This window comes from Pyrus communis, chromosome 10 (assembly GCF_041283825.1).
Source record: "Pyrus communis isolate YQ-2024b chromosome 10, ASM4128382v1, whole genome shotgun sequence".
NCBI classification, from domain to species: Eukaryota; Viridiplantae; Streptophyta; class Magnoliopsida; order Rosales; family Rosaceae; genus Pyrus; species Pyrus communis.
Genome location: NC_142574.1, coordinates 29,975,268 through 29,988,052, shown reverse-complemented (window position 1 = coordinate 29,988,052; position 12,785 = coordinate 29,975,268). Strand labels below are relative to the sequence as shown.

General features: G+C 34.4%; 1 protein-coding gene across 1 annotated transcript; it reads right to left on the bottom strand.

Moving 5' to 3' along the window:
• Positions 1-3,990: 3,990 nt before the first annotated feature.
• GRX480 (Thioredoxin superfamily protein) lies at positions 3,991-4,908 on the bottom strand. The gene has a single exon (XM_068468972.2). The coding sequence runs from the start codon at positions 4,785-4,787 to the stop codon at positions 4,365-4,367; it is 423 nt and encodes a 140-aa protein (XP_068325073.2). The 5' UTR covers positions 4,788-4,908; the 3' UTR covers positions 3,991-4,364.
• Positions 4,909-12,785: the final 7,877 nt, after the last annotated feature.

The window sequence follows — 12,785 nt, the reverse complement described above, 5'->3', positions numbered from 1 at the left end:
CATGTCATTTGATTACCAAAATCCTATCTAGTCTCGATCTCGAAATGAAAATATGGGAAATATTGAGGAGATTTTTTTAAAGTTTTATGAATTCTCTATCCTTTTACAATTTAACGTTAATTTTAATGCTAACATTATTAAATATGATACAAAAAACACGAGATGACAAATAATATATAAAATTTTCTACTTTTAAGAAAGTTTCGTTTGCATTTCTCGAAACACTAATAAAGCTTCATTGTTGTGGGATGGGATGGGATCATGGGATGATCTTGATTAACATATGGACAATTGATTGGTGCACGTCATGAGATGAGGTTGTCATTTTCTCATACCACTATTTTATCTTTATTTGTTTATTATTAATATTTGATGTATTATTACATCATAGGCTGATTGTACATGAGTTGTACACAACCACTCTCAGTAATCATTTTCCATAATTCACAACTCACTAATCATTTCTTAGGTCGTCTACAAAGACGGTACATAATACTAGAAAAATACGGATATAGTCAGTGGCAAAGCTAATTAGGGGCAAGCCGCCCCTCCCTTCACCGGAAATCAAGTCCATGAATGGTGGTTTCGCCCCTCGTCTCATCAGAAGTGCTTGTTGGTGCGGTAGTTCCGCCTGTGTTCATATGGGTTTGTTGCTAGTGCACAGCTCTGATGCATTTGGTTTTATTTTTTTCTAAAAGCCAGGCCAAACGACATCGTTTGGTCCTAGTTAAAAAAATTCTTTAGAACAACGACATCGTTTAGGCATAGAATTAAAAAATAAATTAATCAGAGAGCAACATAACATATCCCGTTGGCCCTAGGGGTGGGTTGGAAAACTGAAAATTGAAAAAAAAGGGACCGAAAACCGAATCGAGGTTGAAAAAACCAAACCGAATCTGTTGAACTGAACATAAACGAATTTGGTTGGGTCAGTTTTGATTTATGGGGTTCAAAAACCGAACCAAACTGAAGTTCTTCAAAACGACGTTGTTTTGTAATTATTTTATTAATTAATAATCCTATTCTAGAAACGACATTGTTCTCAACCCTAACCCTAAGGCCTTCGTGCAACCTGAGCCTCTTCTCTCTCTCTCGGTCTTCAATCACTCTCTCGAACTCTCTATCTCTCTCAGTCTTCAATGCCAGCAATGACCCGCGACCCTTCTCACTATCAATCTCTCACACCTCGGCGTCAGTCTCTCATCTCGCCGTCAGCTTCTTCTTGCCATTTCGAGTCTCGATAGCAAAAGGTTAGTCTCACACTCTCACTTCTCTGTGTTTAATTTTCTGTTCTATTTATCGGTTCAAATTGGTTATGATTGGACAAATAGTGGCCTTTACAGATTTTCAATTATTAATTTGCATTTTCTATCGATAAAGATTAGAGAAGGATTCATACTTTGCATTTTCTATTAATCAGCCGATTTTATGGGTTTCTTTCTGCAACAATATATTATATGCGTAGTGTGATCATGAGAATTTGAGATATTTCAATTTTCAATAGATTGTAATTTAAAAATTTTCTAGATCAGTTATAAATGAAACCCATAGAAATTTGATACCATTTAGCATTTTTCTTTTTCTTTTTCTTTTTATTAGACTGCATCATGAACACCGTCTCAATTCCATATTTCATTATGGAGGTGGTCGGCTGACTCTTACAAAGAATATTCATTTTCTTTAGTGGCATGTAGTACGTTGTAGTCTCGCATTATAAAACTTGGTTCATACTTGGGTGATCTCTAGGTTTGATCACAGAGGTCTTCTCTGCTGTAGGGAAAATCATAAACATTGTTTAGGTGTCGTTAGCTAAAACTAGAGCACTGTGGTAATCACCTGTATCTATAAATGAACTGGCTGTTACTCTTTTAAGCGGTTGTGTGTTATTCTTTCGCAAGTGTGGCATTTTTTCTGCTGAGTTCCATACCATTTGCCAATTTTAGTGACTTTTCGTTTGTATACAAACGTAGGGTTGAGACCTTGGAGATGATGAAATTCAGATTCAGCTATCTCTGAACTCTTATTTTTAAGTTTTGTCAAACGTAGGCAACAGTGTAAACCTGAAAAGACCCATGTTGTGATGAATTGGTACAATGGGTACAAAAAAGGATCAGCATCTATTCGTATTTCATTCGTTTTCAATTGAATTCATAGTCCTTGTTTCGGGTTGATTTTTTTGTTGGATTTATTTCAGTCAAAGCTATCATCCTTAAAAGGGTATTTTGAGTTGCTGTGTATGGTTCACACATACCATGAACCTTTAGTTTTGGGTTTTTTGGACTTTGTAATGTTTATTTTAGGTGTGGAAGACTTGAACTTTGATGTTTATTTTAAGTTTGGACTTTTGGAAGATTTGAACTTTGATGTTTATTTAACTTTGGACTTTGGAAAACTTGATTGTAATTGAACTTTGAATGTTTAGTTTCATTGTCTTTGATTCTATTGGAAATTTAGAATGCTTATTTTATTGATTATGTTGAAATTAGACTTTGAATTTATTTATACTCCTCTAAAAGATGTATTACAAAATGGCTGCAAGCTTTTAGATAAAGTTTTTAATTTCCAAATTTATATTAGCATTAACCCTAATTGCTTATTTAATATGAAATTTTGTTTAGTAGATATAGAATCATAGAGTAATTAATCAATAGGGTTATTGATTATTGATTATCGATATGAAATCTTATAATTATTGATGAATAAAATTGTTATTTAAAATAAAAATTGAATTCTTGATTATTGATTAATTGAATTGAATTTTATTTAATGAATAGTTTATATAATTATGGGTATTGGTTAAGAATATTAGACTTTTTTTTCCGTATTATACAATTACATAATGGAAGGATATTATATATAAAAAAAAATGCTTAAATCTTCCTTCAAATATTTCAAGTAGTTCTCCTTCAAATATTCCGGGTAGTCCTCCTCAACTATTTTAGGTAGTTCCAACAAATTGAGATCACTGAGTTGGATGAAATATTGGCTAATCTTTTTTTAACCTTGCACTCTTTTAAGTTCACCCCAACCCGTGATTTAGTGTTACGGTCTAGTGGTATTCCTCTTCACTTGTAAGTAAGAGGACTTAGGTTTAATTCTCGCTAAAAGCAAATTTGAATCACATTATTGCTAGCTCATTGTAAAGCTTAGTCTACTCCCTCATTCCCTTAGTATGAATAACATCATTTATTCAAAAAAAAAAATTGTCCCACTCTCCAACAATTCCTAACTTCATATTGCGTATTGTCCCGTGTTTTGCGCATTGAGAAATCCCTCGTCATCTTATATCAAGCATAGTGAACGAAAACTCCCACCACCACAAAACGTGACAAATTCATGCAAATTTCATGCTCATCTCATATGAGTCAGATGAAGAGTCGACCTCTATGGCCGACAATTTGACTTCCATATTTTACGGTTTGGCTCGTTAAGGTCCAGGTATTAAGCGTGTGGAACCCAAAATCCACCACCCCAATCTTTCTATATTTTTTATTTAAATTACTACACCATGCGGAAGACTAATTTGACAGAATGAGACATTTTCTTACGACATTATGCACCAAATCTTTTTTCGTATTTTTTTTATGACTTTTTACCTTAATTGATTATTTTGATTGTTTATTAATATTAGGTGTGCTAATAATAGTCGTGCTAATTGAGATTGTCAATTTTTAATACACATTTGTATTCAAAATTTGGAATATGTCCGATTTGATTTCTTATGATCCAATATTTACATAAGCAACTGAAACAAGCCACGTCAACATGAGCAATTTTTCATAATGTTTGATTAATGGAGGCATGAATTGATAATAGAATGAACTAATGAAAATAACCATCTCGAGTTCAAATCTTATTCACTTATTTTGTGTGTGATCTTTTTGTGACTTGTATCATTAATTAACATGTATTAATAAACTTAATTCTTTTCAATTTCATTGTTATAAACTTAACACATACTAATCAATAATAATGAGATCACAAACAAAATGAGTACGAAGATTTAGTCTCATCTCAGACAAACATGTCCAACCAGCTCAGTCCCATTGGATGTTCGCCTGCTGTCCGTCATTAGCATAAATTTGAAAATTTACATCATATCATCGATTATTACAAGAACTATTAAATTAATTATCTCCACATAAATAAAAAAAAAAAAAAAAAAAAAAAAAAAAAATCAACAGAATTAAAGACAGATAAATTTAGAAATGATCAGCAATTTTGGAGCTGTACCTACTGAAATGTATTCCTCCAACTTTTTTATTGAATCCAAATATATCATATGTAAGTTAAGTAAATTATTGAAAATTGCAGAATCACAAACCCAAAAAAAACCCAGGAAAGAAAAAAAAGCAACTAAAAATTCAAAGCCACAAAGCTCCAGCTTGTTTTAATACCGGCACGAGTTCACCTGTGATATGGGTAGCCATAACCCTCTCCAAACCACCAAACAACTTCCCGCCGACAAACACCACCGGAAACTGCTGCCAGTCCTCCTGGCCTTCTCCGGTCAGTTTCCGCAATTCAATGACAACGCCGGTCTCGTCGTCCTCGTCCACCTCGAAAACAGTAGGGTTGACACCGTGGCCGAGGAGCAGCCGTTTAACGACGTGACACATGCAGCAGCCACGTCGCCCGACAACCGTGACGGCATTCTCTGACACTAGCTTTTGTACGCTGGCCGCCGCCACATGTTGCTCGCTTGGGACGTCACGTGAGGACAGTGCGGCGTGCCCGGGCCGAGTGCCCGGAATCCATGTTCCCTGTGGGATAGTTTCTGATTGCATATTGCGATTAAAGTTCAACTTTTAGAGAGAGAGAGAGGGAGAGAGAGAGAGAGAGAGAGAGAGAGTGAGAGAGTGAGAGAGAGAGAGAGAATTTTCAGAGGGGGGGGGGCGGTGTAGAAGTGGCGTTTGAGGACCGGGGTTTTATAAACTGTTGAGAGAGAGAGAAGAGAGAGAAGCGTAGACTTTAACGTCAACGGCAGTTGCGCACCGTGCGACGTCACAGGTTGCTGTTGATGACGTTTACTTACGTCACCCGCGTTGTTCGACACTATTAGATGATGCACCGCACACGTAACACGTTGCCATTAATTTTCCCACCTGTTTTTGCCTTTCTTTGTTAGTACTTCAGGCCGAAAGTACTTGGCCACACTCTTTTGCTCTCATCTACTTTTGTGACGAAATTAAATTGTTCACGTTTATTTTTTCATAGCTCGCGTGCATGTTGTGGTAAAGTACTTACTAATCATACCCATTCGCTCTCAATTACTTACATGAGTTGTTGTCGTATTGCTATGTGTACGATAATAATACCTTTTAATTTTTATCAAATTATTTTGGTCAACTGTTTATTAAATTGAGAATATTTTAATCATTATTTAATATAAAAAAATTCACGAAAATATCAAAATAATTAACGATAGATAGATTCAATGACTACTTTTATCGATTTCAAATTTTAAGAATTAGGCTCCTTGTTGTGTCCTAGGTAATGCACATGCCATATGTAGTAAATGTAGTGTATGTATAGCATGATACATGCCTAACATAATTGACTAGTACTTCGAGGAATACACGCCTATTTCCCTTTTGCTTCATTAAATGGTGTTTATTTAACATGATTTTCGTGCACATATTTGATATAAGATGACACTTCATCATTTAGTTCAGAGTTATTAGTACTACCAAAATTATCATTGTGACCCTTTTTTTTTAACAAAATCTGAACATTTGAATTTCAATTATTTATTTTGGCAAGAAATAATAACTCATTTAAGTTACTCTAGTTGTTTATGACTTTATGCTAATCTACTCTACACAATATTAAGTTGGGTGAGAAGAGTTTTTGAAGTAAAATAAAAAAAAAGAAAAAAGTAAAGTTGGTGAAAGGTATGATCAATTTTCACCATGTTTTTTAAATATTTACTATTATTATGTGATGAGAATTCGAAATTATAACAATAATTTAGGTTTCGTCTAAAAGTGTTATTAAAATGATTAAAATCGTTTTTTTTTAGTACATCGATATTTTTACACTAAGGGGAGGAGGAGTTCGGCAAAAGCATATAATCGACAACCTAATTTGGTATCGAATTCGTCATCCATGAGATTTGAACCTAAGACCTCTTACTTTCAAGTGAAGAGGAATACCATCAGACCGTAGTACTGAGTGGCGACTAAAATCGCTTTTAAAGAAAATGTTTTTAAGTTATAAAAGCATTTGAAATGCTTCATACAAAAAGCACTTGTTATATGCTTCTTACAACAAGTAATTCAAATGTCTTTTCAAGATTTACTTATATTTTACTATGAATTGATTTTAAAAATATCTCCACAAAAAACATTTTCAATCGTTTTAAAAAAAAACAAAAAACTTTCAAAAGATCATTAAAAAATCAGAAAATTTCGAAATCAAAATGCATGGATAAATACGTAACACTTTATCTATTAATATATTTGATCCCATGTCATTTTTACCAAATTAGACACAACATCTTATTTTATCTTAAAAACATTTCCACATGCAACGCAATCGGAAAATAAAAGTGAAAGACATTATTATATCTCCTAATCTCAACTATTTGCTCATCCCAAATTATCCCAACATTCATATCACGACAAAAGCCGCTCCCGGACGGTACGTCCGCCTACACGTAGCAATACGACAACACCCCATGTTGTCACACGCCACCGCACACCTCACTCACTTACCAAAGCAGTCGCCATCACAGCGCCACGTGGCGTAGATAAAATAACGCTGATCTGATCCCAAAAACCTTGATTCTAAAACATGTCGTTTTTAGCGAGAAATTTTTTATTGTGATCGAACATAAATGGTACATCACGTCTTTTTATATAAGTGTTAAAAAATTTTATTTTTTAAGTTATTAAGTTTTTAAAACACATATCTTACAATTTGTATAAGTTCTAGAAAAAACTTTCGATTTTGGCACGTTTGCTGATGACTGGGTGACGTGGTCGTCGCTTTCGTTTCATTATTTTTTCTATTTTTTTTAATTCTCCCCACGTCACGAGGAAGCAGTCAAAGACACAAGGGTTCGTGTTTGAAGTAATCTTGAGTCTTTGAGCACACATGTGATGCGATCATCGATGATTCGATCTGATCGTGAGCATAATTTTTTTTTTTTCAATAAAAAAATATGTTATTGTTGAGGTAAATATCCTTGGTGCGGCATGATCTTGTGTATATTTCATCGAAAATATTACAATTATATGATAATTTTAACGAAAAGCTCTTAGTACTATTCATTTTAACGAAAAATCATATTTTTACACTAAGAAGTTAACCATATTACTATTCACTTTATCCTTTATTTTGTCATTGTCGTTAAAACTCAAAGTTTTCAAACTTTTTTCATTAGTTTTCCTTTTATAATTTATATCTGAATTCCGCTACATGAATTAGTCAAGTGTTATGATTTTAAATGCATAATGTTTATATTAAGAAGCTTCATGATCACATGATTAATGCCGTACTGGGACGGACGTGAAACTTTCGTTGTGACAATCAAGCATTTTTCTTTAAACATGTGTTTAATGGTAACCATTATTGTAACTAAATGTTAATTCATAAGAATATGCGTGAATACGATGGGTAGTTTGTTATCTTGTTGGAAGAAAAGAAAGTTAGGTTTACCCGATGAACTAGAAGAAAAGACCTAATTGGATTATTGCGTGGAAATGAGCAAGTAGATAGAATTATAAAAATAAATAATTTGGAGCTTACTTTGAAAAGTCAAGAAAAGTTGGTTTGTCCGTCCACTAGACATGAAACTCAAAATAAAACTAAAATCCACAAGTTGGGGGTTTTATTGTTTAATCCAAAACCCAAATCTTTTATCGTAGGAGAAATATATAGGGATTAATTCGGATACATATTTGGCATGCCAAATTGCAAATATTATTAAAATATTATTACAAAATAATCATCGTACACTCTTTTACTAAAATATCACGTTAACTATTAAAAGACTATTTTATAATATTTATAACAGTTTTTCTAATATAATGTTTTTTTTATGCGAGCATACGTAATAGTTTTCATTACATCAAACTAATAACAACTAAAAACAAGGTTCCAAATGTATTACATTAAGAATTTAGATCAACCATGCTTCGTTGTTAAAGAAGAGTAACATGTGTTGCCGAAATCCAATCACAAATAGACAAGTCTTCAATCTTAATTTTCAATTTTTCTTATTCAAACACGTGTTAGAAACACTTGTTTTTCTTTCAGCAATTTTCAATTTTAATTGTTTAGATACATGCTTATTTGCAATTGGATTTTCAAAAGCACTTGTTCTTTCTTTTAGCAGCGAACCACGGTTCATGTAAGTTATATGGCTAGGAGAGTAAACCAGCTACAGCCCACGGGAAAGTTTGACGATTAAACTCTAAACTAAAGTAGCCGATATTCGATGCCATGCATATTCTACACGACTTTGTGGCACTTGGACCACCAAGTTTACGTAGACCAACCCACTTAATAGAAAATGACTTACGCAAGAGATGGGATCACCAAGTATGTCACTGAAAACTGGCCTCATACATCAGAACATTTGCTGCGTCACCGGATGGAGAATGACGTTTATAAAGTGAATATATCGTCATTGTGAGTGAAAAGTTTGTCTTTAGATATTAATTTATCTATACTGTTTTATAATTTAAAGCCTGAGTGGTTTTTTCTTTGATTGTAAGTGAAAAGTTTCAGATTTTAACTCTTGTAGATGACGAGTTCAATATCTAATGATAGCCGACCCATTGTGTGACTTAAGTCAATCTACATCTCCCTCCAATACATTCTATAAAAAGGTACTAAAGTTACAGTAGAGAAATGATTTCCACCAACATTTGTTCTTCTCATGCATAGCTCTATAAATTTCTAATGTTCAGATCGAATAAAGAAAATAAGAACTAATAGACAAAAACAAACCTATATAATTGTGCTAAAAGATAAAAAAATGTGCATAAATTATTTTTCTATTTAGAACAAATTGAGATGTTTTTTTGGGTTGTTCTATTCACATACCTATTTTTCTTTTTCACACACATTTTTCAATTTTTGACCGTTGGATCAAATAAATAAAAGAAGATCAATGACTAAAAATTAATAAAAATATGTGAGAAGTAGGTGTGTGTGAATAACACTATTCTTTTTTTTTTTTTTTTTTTGGGTCAAAGGATCAGCTTCAATTAATTTTTGTGGAAGAACCACTTTGTTAATTTATGCCGAGGCCCATTGGTTTCGTAATTTCCGTGGTCCATCTACAATTTTTTTTTTGCCCTTTTTTATTGGGTCGAGTGGTCCATCTACAATCTTTTTCCTTTATTTCGGTCGAGTGGTCCATCTACAATCTATGTGCTTAATGTATAATGCTCCTTACTTTAAGTCTTTTTAGCATATCGGTCCAATGTGCACCACGTCACGATACTCCTTTAAACGTTATCAAAGCAAAACTAATGACGTAAATGCAGGTACATAACTACTTCCACGTTTCCTACCAGTTTATGCTAGGGAAAAAGTTTTTGGTTTGATGGTAACATCATTACGCTTCCTTATTAATTTGTGATCAGATATAAAACGAGTTGCAATTTGCAAATCTTCTGATTGGTCCTCTGTTGAAAATATTGTTAGAGCATCCCACACTAGGACCCTAAATGAAATATCTACAACTATATACTTCTTAAATATAGGTACAAAAGGTTTTTAATGGGTCATAATAGAAGTCATCAATGTATCTCAATATATAGAGACTCGCAAAATATGTCAAAGAAATCTTCAAATGTGAGGACTATAAATGGAGACTCAAAGAGTGGGCTCACTGTTGATTTTGAGTGGGAATGATGTACAACTTTTCTTTTTGGTCTTTTTCTTGTTTTTTGAACCCACGCACATGAATGTCGGTGGTCATGCATAGCTTTCCTTTGTTTTTTTAACCGTTGCAAAACCAAAAGTAGAGATAGCTTTTTAGTTTTTATCAACTATCACAATACTCCAATAAAATGAACAATATTGTTTAATATTTTAGTCTTTACCTTTAGGGATTATACTACTATTGACCCTAAAAACTACCACGCCTACGTGGCGCGCATGCCGAGTAACTAATGAGTTAACTATGTCTTTCGGTTATGTGCGGGGCGTGTTAACTCGACGGCTGAGCTCGGCCGGGGCGTAAAATATGCTGATGTCGCGTTAAGCGCGCTGCTGACTTCTTGATCTTGCGATTGCGGTTGAGGAAGAAACACGTCTCGACCTTCGAGTTCTAGAGCCTGAAGACAAGGCTGCTAGTTATGCGAAGTTCAATATCAAATTCGGCTTTCAATGTGCTGAAGTAGTAACTTCTTGGCCGAGAAAGTTGATGAGATGACCTCTACCAACAAGGACTCGGAAATCCTTGTTGACTGAGATTTGGATAAATAACCAGTCAGTCTTGAAGAAGTGTTGTCTATCCAAACTGAAGATGCTCCTCAATCGGCTGATTTTACGGCGCTAGTGCTATCTATCCAAACTGAAGATGTCACCGGTTACATTTACAGTGTTATTTATCCAAACTGAAGATATGTTGGCGGGAAGAAAAGGGAGAAGGATAAAATCTCAAGGTTGTTGAGAAGTTTTGCGCAGGGTAATTTGTGTTTTGAATTAGATGAGGGTCTTTCTTTATAGAGAGACTTGTACTTATAGCTTTCAGTTCTTGCTTAGCACGACCTAGTAACTTTGTAGAGTTCAATCGGGATTTTACCACCTCCTCCACCTAATATGCGACATCAAAATCCCAAATCCCTGATGTAGACCACATGCATTCGTGACAACGGCCCTAGGAAACAATTTCGATATTTGATGGTATTGTACCATGCATATCCTTCCCTTAATGCCACGTGCTTTATTAGAGGACCTATGTTTTGCATCCCTCCTAAAACTATGTTTCCTAGTCCAAGTATTTGATGACCTCCACGTGCTGGAACCAAGGCATGCAAATAATTAGCATGCAAGTTTATCTCCTAGTCAGTGGCGAAGCCAGGAATTGTCGGGATGAGGGGCGAAATTTAAAAAGGTAAGGTTCTATAAAAATGTAGACAACCAAATCTTTTTAGATAGTAAACAATAGCAAAAACATCTCTCTTAATGTAAACAACTTTGCTACCACTAAACTGTTGATCTCTCATTTTGTTACACAGTGATGCTTTCACAATATTCATAGCAAAAAACGCTCTCTTTACTTAAGTGGTTGCAACTGGTAACTCGGTGTTTACCTCATTAAAGCAACCATTCAATTCTTTTAGTTGCATACCAAGGACTTGAAAATAGAGATTCACACGATAGTAATGTAAGTTTGTGAGTCTTGGAGTTTTAGGCCTTGATTTTCCGGGTGTGAAATGCAAATCCTCTATGTTAGGAACATTAATATCATTTTCCTCGCAAATTTTTTAGACATTATGAAACAAGTCCTCAAAGTCACATCAGAAATTCGTTAAAAGTAGTGATGACTAGAAAAAGATATACATATTTGAGTATGAATATGAGGCTTAATTCACTCACCCACCTTTTTATTGTAGAAATTACCGTTTGTGATAAAAGAAAAATCAACATTAAGGTAATTTTAAGTATTGAAAGTCTTAATATCACGTCCAAAACAATTAATTAGGGACCGATTAAAAGATCCAACCAAAACCAAGACAAACCATTAACAAAAAACAAAGGGACCAAGTCAAATAGAAGAAAAGATAGAAGCGGAAAAAAAAAACAAAAAAAAAGGAAAAATGAAGAACAACAACAAAAGAAAGAAGAAAAAGTAAAATGCAACGTTTCATTTAAGAGGAATGGAGAATACGACGTCGTTCGGTCTAATGTTTTTCTTTTAAAACACACATTTTTTTTTCTTTTCTTCTTCCTCGCACATGAGCTACCTCTTCTGCAATGGGCAGCCCACTGATGCCATGGTTTTTCGACAATAGGATGGGCGAAGGGATCGACTGAACCCGAGCTCCAATCGTGTTTTTCGGCAAGGGGAGTGACGGCCGCCACTCCTCACCCGCATGTAGCTTCGCCACTGCTCCTAGCCATGCATTTCAACCGAGGCATCACAACAATCAACTATTGATCTTTCCACCAAGTCAGTCCAGGTGCAATCATGCATTACGAAAAAATTCAACTTGATCACATCTCCCAGTCCTCCACGTGTATACATGTGCCGACTAGCCGACTAGAGAATTGCAAATGAATTGCAATTCTTCTCCTAACCATTGGTTATTATATAATCATTCTTATTTAATATTATCTCATGCAGAGAAACTCATTTCTAAACAAACGTCAGGATATTGATCATATTCAGTCTAGATAAATTGATATATTATTAAAAGATAATATCATGTTTAAAACCATAATATATCCTTCAATAATAATTATCTTAACTATTTTGTCGTCCAACGATTGAGAGTTGTTCACTCGACAGCCTTCATTGCATAAGCTAATAGTGTGAAATCGAGTCCAAACATTGCCCCCAAGTTTCCTTGAACTTCGGCTCGTAAGCCAAATGGTTAAGGAAATTAATTGTTCGTAGCCAATAAAATTTTGTCATATCCTGAAAACTCTTCTTCGGCAATAACATCTCTGTTTTGCCAACGTTGTGGCTGCAACACTTATATACTAGGCTCAGCAACTTTACTAGAAAAACCTTGCAATCATTTTAACCCCACACCAGTCGGTCGAAAAACTCAAAACTTGCTTTAGGGGCCGAGAAAAACCTAATTCTTGGTAACTCG